This window comes from Macadamia integrifolia, chromosome 14 (assembly GCF_013358625.1).
Source record: "Macadamia integrifolia cultivar HAES 741 chromosome 14, SCU_Mint_v3, whole genome shotgun sequence".
In the NCBI taxonomy this organism is placed as follows: Eukaryota; Viridiplantae; Streptophyta; class Magnoliopsida; order Proteales; family Proteaceae; genus Macadamia; species Macadamia integrifolia.
In genome coordinates this window covers 23,213,540-23,221,116 of record NC_056570.1, presented here as the reverse complement: position 1 = coordinate 23,221,116, position 7,577 = coordinate 23,213,540, and the positions used below count along the sequence as shown (strand labels likewise).

At 41.2% G+C, this 7,577-nt stretch overlaps 1 protein-coding gene across 1 annotated transcript in view; it reads right to left on the bottom strand.

The window, feature by feature from the left end:
* Positions 1-7,227, bottom strand: part of LOC122061620 (protein transport protein Sec24-like At4g32640) — a 34,061-nt gene extending 26,834 nt beyond the window's left edge. Inside the window, exons 1-5 of the mRNA XM_042625009.1 lie at positions 7,004-7,227; positions 5,911-6,759; positions 1,440-1,673; positions 1,204-1,278; positions 960-1,058 (exon numbers count right to left, since the gene is read on the bottom strand). Of these exons, the coding sequence (XP_042480943.1) occupies positions 960-1,058; positions 1,204-1,278; positions 1,440-1,673; positions 5,911-6,690 (1,188 nt within the window). The 5' untranslated portion in view covers positions 6,691-6,759; positions 7,004-7,227. The remainder of the gene's footprint in view (positions 1-959; positions 1,059-1,203; positions 1,279-1,439; positions 1,674-5,910; positions 6,760-7,003) is intronic.
* Between the last annotated feature and the right edge of the window lie 350 nt (positions 7,228-7,577).

Here is a 7,577-nt window from a genome sequence, read left to right as displayed (position 1 = left end):
CCCCCCCCCCCCCACAAAACCAAAAAATTTCATCAATCAATAATTTCAGTACCGAAATGTGGTCCAAATTGGTGCAAATTTCAAATTTGGCCATTTCGGTGGCCAAAACCCGGAATTTTTCCCTGAAACTTCAAGGAGTGCCTATCTAAGCATGTTTACACATGTTTGAATCACTACATTGGGGGGAGGAACCAAAGTGGAAGTTTGGTTTTGGACCCTATGACATGTGACGGCCATGTCATCCTCTGCCTAAACAATCTCTCCAATTCCATCACAGAGCCCTATAGGGTGGGAAGTTTGAAATTTGGGGAGAATTGGACCATATGCTGCTTCAAATCCACCCAATTATTGAAGTGGCTGCTCCACAGTCACCACCAAGCCTTGATTCAGCAGCAGGATGAAGAATTGGAAGCCCCACACCCCAAAAAAAAACTTTTTGAGGTTTTCTAGCAGTCATTGAGCTCTCTGGCAAAGGGGGTTAAGATTCAAAATTTTGACAAAATGAATCAAAATTTCGTCGAAATATTGCATATATGGACCCATTTATGAAATTTCACCAAAATGTCAAAATTTCAAACCATGATTCTAATCAAAGAACACTAAACGTCAGTTTAGCATCCTCACAACCAATTTACATTTCAAATTAATGCCATTTTCCACTGACTTATAGCGTATGTTTGGTCACAAGGACACCAGGACAAGGGTCAAAGAGACCAGCCTCTTACAGTACACAGTTTCCCGCGACATTGCTTCATGGCTTCAATACTCAAAATTTCATTATCTGTTACTCCATGTAAGTAAAAAGTTGAACTAGTTATCATCCCAGAGTAACTTATCCAGCTAACATCACGCATTCAGCATTAGTATCCAAGACTAAGGCGAATGTTTAGCTTTAGGCCAAACCTCCACATATAAAGAGAAAATATACAGTACACTAAAAGGGAGAATCTCTGTATTACTTGGATGGGATCTTCAGATGGATGAGGAAGGGCCAAAGGTTGAACCATCAAAGCCAGCTGCATGCCTGATGTTGTCAAAAGGTCACCAGTACATGGAATCTGTTGAAACAAATATAAACCCAAAAAAATAAATAAATAAAACATTAAAATCACAACAAATGATTGTTTCAAAGAATTATGGATTCAATTGCTTGAAGAACATTAAACACACAACAAATGTAGCATTCAAACACTAAAAGTTCACCTGATTAATACTACACCTCATAAAACGAGGGCTACAGTTCCCGGTGTCTTTGACGATGTAATCACTGGTAGCAGGCTTCATGAAAATACAATTAATTTGTTTAGAGAAGGGAACAGAATGCAATAATCAATTGTTATGCAATGTGGAATGCACAAGAGAAGTGATTGCGTAGGGAAACAAAATCAAAGTTCATCAAATAGTTTGAAACCAATGCTAATGCTACATAAACTACATACCGGAGGTAAGTTGGCCTGATTGCCCTGACGAGTTTCGAACAGGATCACCGACGAACTTGGGACAGGGCGTGGGATTTGATTGGGATCAATTTTCGATGGCCCAGACGCAGGAGTTCCTGGTACTGGCAGATGAGACATAGCAGGAGGGCCAGCAGTCATAGGTTGATTCAGTGGAGGCGGTGGGGGCATTCTAAACATGCTTGGTGGTTGAGCACCAGGAATCGGTGGAGCCACCTAAAAATACAAACTTCCAAATTTAGATTAACATTAAACAAAAAGTCAACATACTATTGTAACTGACAAGAGATTATTTAATATGCACTAAGAAGAAAACTAGTGCAGCTTGACGATAATCTGAAAAGGAAACAAAAATTTCAGTCCAAAGTCCAAAAACAATCACCAGGGAAGGCAACAAAATGCAGAATATCAAGTAGCCAAGACTTTTTCTTCTTTTTCGGGAGGGGGAGGGGGAGGGGGAGGGGGAGGGGTTTGGGGGGAGAAGGATGATGATGCTGTCAGAATGTTGGTAAATTGGCACTTGATTACATCTAAATCCAAACTCAACCAAGCGTTATCCCAACTAAATGTCACCAACCAAAGTCATACTTGTAATAAGCCTTAATCCATGCATGTTTTTCCTCACCACTTCTTCCAAAGTCGCCATATCACTCCTCCTTACCCACGCATTTGTAGATATTCGCTGCACATGCCCATCCAACCACAAATGAATTTCTCTCAACTTATCATATATCAAAGATACTTTAATTAACTGTGATGTAATTTTTTTCTTTTTTTAGTTTTACCACTCATCCATCACATCCTTAACTCAGCTACAATTTTATAGGAAAATTTCTATCACTCCCCATTAATTATCCTATATGTACTCAAAAAAAAATTAACTTCCACATCTCTTTCTCCCCACTAATTCTGAATCCCTAAATTACCCTGCTTCCCTCCCACAAGCCCTCACACCCTCTGCCCAGCCACCACCTCTCACCCTGCCTTCATCTCTACCATGAGCCGCAACTCCCGACTGACAAACCCCCTCTTTGCAACCCCCCAGCCCACACAGCCCTCTGCACAACTACCGCCCCACCTATTCAAAAAGATAAAATCTCTGCCTCTTGATTTCAGATACACAATACAACACAGGGGACCAGTTTCTCCTGCTACTATGCTTCTGCTCCCAACCCTTCAGCGAGAGTGCAAAGTGGAGCAGCAGAAGAGGAACACCTCATCGCTTGGTATGGGGCTTTGGTTCCTCTTTTTTGGGTCATCTTATGAGCATGACCAGTAGAGTTGGACAGTCTTTCTTGGCTTCTGCAAGATAACAAGGTAACTCTTCAGTTGAACAGGTGAACCTTCGTCCAAATTCCCTTCTTTCTCTGGCATTGCCAATTATTTTCTTTTTCTTCATTTTAGAGTTTGAGTTTTTATTAAATTTAAGGCATATTGCTTAGAAAATCAGTAGACACGAGAGTTTCACAGGAAAATCAATAATTTTCTGATTTAAGAATTCTACTTGAATTATATTTTCCTGCCATTTTTGGCTTGCTGGGCTCCTCCAACTTGTCAGTTTGGAATTGAAATGGTGAATGGACGATATATTTCCAAATAGAATCAAATTTTCATCACCTGGATTGATTAACATACCAACATGAACATGTATCAAGGTCTTGCATACGTGTGCGTTTCTTTCCCATGCTGTGGCTTATCAGATTCTAAAGCCCGATGCAGTATTGGAGGTAAGAAATGACATTTTGCAATGCATGAACGTGAAATATCCATTATATTCAAAAACTGACTAGATTTGGCCGTAGAAGGGGGTGGGACAGGGGTTGCAGACTGGTGTGATAGGAGTTGCGGAGGGGGCTGGCTTATGGTAGAGGAGAAGGCAGGACAGAGCGTAGGGGAGATGCCATAGACGCTACGGGAGTGGGGTGACAGCGGGGAGGGGAGGGGAGGGAAGCAAGGGTAATTTAAGGAGAATCAGCAGGGGAGAAAGAGAGGTGCAAGTCCGATTTCTAGGAGGAATCAGAAAAGAAACTTTTCAGCAGGGAAATTTAGTAAATATAAGGTAAGTATAGCAAAGTGAAAGAAATTTTCCTCATTTTATTTGGAAGTTGTTTCTTCACCACCCAAACATTCAGCTCCAGATATCATTGCTGGTCTTATAGTTGTCCTATATAAGTTATGATGACACCTAAATGTAATTTTTTTTTTCCCCTGATAAACAGCAAATTTATTACAAATGAACAAATAGAAGGGGAAAACAGGCCGAAAGCGATCTACAAAGAGAAAACAAATAAAAAAGAAAAATGCCAACTTCTCATAAAGGGAAATCAAACCCCAAAAAAATACTCTCAGCCTCACAACTCCTGGTTTGGCTCGAAGATCGCAAAATCATTACATGATCTTGGCCTCCACAAGAACACAAAACCCACCACTTGCAAGATGCCTAATAATCCTAATGCTATGGGCAAACCTCCACCGCTTCCACTCTGTACTCCAAAACCATAATTGTAAAATTTGAAGGTGGGAAGTATCTCCGTTAGTAGAGTAAGGTTTTGGCTTTCTGACTAAAATGACTTGAGAAAAGATAATAAACAGATAACTAAAGGAAGGATTAGGAGAAGGAGAAGATGGAGATGATGACAAAAATTCTTCATTATAAACCTTGTGTACAGAAGCTTGCACACATGGTCATCATATCTGCCACATGGCTGATTAGTTGCTTCTGAAATAATATGGACAAGTTCTCCACAGTATCATCTATCACTCTAAAAAAAGTTTTCCCCAATCCAATTTGTCCCCATGGAGATATGAAGGTTCAAGAATAGATTGACAGTTCAACCTCAAGGCTACTTCAGTTTTGCCATTTAAAATATCAGATTTCAATCATAAATGGTGGACCATATGATTGAGATAAGACCAATGTTCAAAATTTCGATCAAAATTGCCAAAATTAATTTCGTGAAATTTTCCGGTTTCGATAAAGGTCGAATCGAAAGCAAGTGTGAAAGTTTATACGGTTTTGACTCCAAGTTTTATATGTTAGACACCGTAGGCCGATCTACGACTTCATGAGTCATATTTAATTTAATGTTTTTAAAATATTCTTTTAAGTTCTTTGGAAAAAAAAATTGAATTTCTTGCAACAAATTTTCTAAAAAATAGGGTTAATGCTTAGTGAGCATTGGAGTGACCATCCTATGCCACAGAGAGCATCAGTTCCGACTACACTAGGTAAGGCAGCTATGGGAAATATAGCTCTTCTTGTCATTACCCTCTAAGTTTGAGGGTCCCACGCAGTGGGTTATCATTTGTGGACAGCATCTTCTCATACCCAGCTGCCCAACCATAAATGTTGAAGACTGTTCCACATCCACCATCTAGTTACAATGGCTCTCGATCGAATTCTTCACGGTTCAAAGATCTATACCCTAGGTTAGGGTACCTCTAGTTTGTGGACGACGATGCTATTTATAGGATTGTTGTGGAAGGCTTCGAGCATTTATTTCTGCATACTATGACCTGGCCAGCGTCGATAACTTGCTTGTCTTCTTCACACTTCAGAAAGCCTATAATGAACCAAATACGATTTGATAATTATGAATCAGATTCTAGTTTTATATTTATTCATTCATGATACATATTTTAGATGTTTTAATTGAGTTATATATGTTTTCAAGTACTAATTCTGTGTAGTATAGGTTATATTAGAGAAAGTATACAACTGCGTACACTACCAACCAAGGATGCAAAGCCAACTATGAAGACCTAAGTATATTCTATAAAAAAGGGCGTACCCAATGCACGAGGCTCCCGCATGTGCAAGGTTGGGGTTGGGGTTGGGGTTGGGGTTGGGGTTAACTACGTAGCCTTAATGTTGAGAGGTTGTTTTAATTGCTTGACCACCAGGCTGCAACATTCATACCTTTACACTTTACCCTAATGAAGTATACTTTATGTAAGCCCACCAAAAAAAAAAAAAAATGATCTACTACCAAACACAAATCTCATGGATCCCACTTCTAGAACCAATTATCTGCATCTCGTTCCAAGCGAGTAACAGACTTGAGGCAAAATTGGTGGTCAGCCACCACATCGGTAACTTCCTTCTAAAGTTCAACAAGGCCCATGATCTTGTTTCACTCTGACACTGACTGTTTGCCTTCCATAATGATCATAACACTGACAAAGCATATATTAATTAAAGGGAAAAAGAATAACGCTACCTGATCGTGCACCTCTATGCCCAAAAACAGGGGTTAGAGAAAAAACCACACTGCCCCCCTGGTTGGTCACCACAGTAGCGCAGTGACCATGTGACCAGGTAGCGATCCCCAGCCCTTAATTAAATTATTTAAAAACAGAAGTTTGTGTCCTCTTAAGGTCAGTAACAATATGTTTGGCTATGAAATAAAGCTCAGAAAATCTAAATAACAATGTGGAATCTCAAATAGATCACCTGCCGAGGTTGCATCTGCCACGCCTGAGCCCCATATGGAGCCGTCGTATATGGACTTGCAGATGAAAACGGATGAAGTGACTGAGTGGCATGTGGAGGAGCACTTGCTGCCTGAAAAGGTGGCAACGGTGGCACCGGTTGAGAGGGCGGACCATGTGAAAAACTCCCCGCAGGACTCACAGGGAAGGGACGAATGCTTGGAGGAGCTTGTGGCATTCTGTCCGACACCTGAGGGGGTCCAACAGGTGGCTGCTGAACACTACCACTAGGAGGGAAACGAGGAGGCCCCGAAGCAAATGCTGGTGGCCCGTTGCTCATTGGACCCTGTACACTTGATGGATTCGAAGGCGGCACAACTGGGCTAGTCATAAATGGGGAGGAAGGTAAGGCACCAGGTGGTGGTGGCGGCCTGGAGCCGAAAGGTGGAGGAGCGCCTGAAGGCCTTAAAGAGGCAGCTGCATTCGGAGGACCAGTTGGAGGAGGGCCAGCTCTTGTGAACCCAGCAGGAGGAGGGCCAGAGCGTGGAGCAGGTGCATAACCAGAAAATTGAGCTGAAGTAGGAGCAGAAGAGGCAGAAGTAGCAGAGAATGGTGAAGGCGCAAATGGGGGTGGTCGATGAACAGGTTGATTGGGCATTGACGGGGGTCGATTGATTTGCAGGTTCTGCATGCCATCAGCCATAGAATCAGCAGCAGTTCTCTGCACATTGGGGTTGTAATTAGGTGGCGGTGGAGGATGGTTGCCGGGTCTTGGTACCCCGGAGGGTACAGGAGACGCCATGGAATGTGAATCACAACTCGATCTCGATCTCGATCCCGATCCCTTGATCCAAAACCCTTACCTATTCCTCTGTAAATCCAACAAAACACAATCCAAATCCCAAATCTGAGAATGCCCAAGCCAAACCAATTGAATTTCCACCAAATTCTAAATAAAGAAAACAACAAACCTTCATTTCTGATCAAAGATTCAAAAAAAAAAAAAAAAAAACGAAATCTTTTTTTGCAGACACAATCAAATCTAACCAAAAGAAAACATATCAGAACAATATAAATTCGGATCAGAAAAATCTTAGTAGCTACTTTGAACGAACCTTAAAGTTAAGCAGATTGGTTCAAAGATCTCCCCCTGTCGGCCAAAAGAAATACCCGAAGATCATAACTTAAGAAAGAATGGATTTCGGAGACAAAGATCGAATTGTTAGGGTTTTAAAAGGATTTGAAGCTCTCCGGATTTGAAGCTCTACTTACTCCTTTGTCCCGGCGAAAACGAAGAATTAACGAGCACAAAATGGAGGTTACCAAACTATAAAAAAGAAAAAAATAAAAACGTTTCTTAAACTAGTCAGGTGATTCCGGTGGTAGGGAAATTACGATATTACTTGTTTAATTGTTTTATAGTAATCTAGCCACGCTGTACGTAAAATGTGAACCGTTTGATGGTGGGAAACTACTTTGATAGAGATAATTTCAGCCGTCTAATGTATAAATATTTTTCATCTTTTTCGAACCGTACATCTGGTATCTAATTCCTATCTGAACTCTACAGATACAAGAGAAAAGATTAGAGGAAAGAATCCAGCGCATAACGCAAACGCTTCTGATGCGACTGCAAACCCACTGGGAAGAAACCAACTAAACCGTGGTCTCCGTATGACGGTACAACCC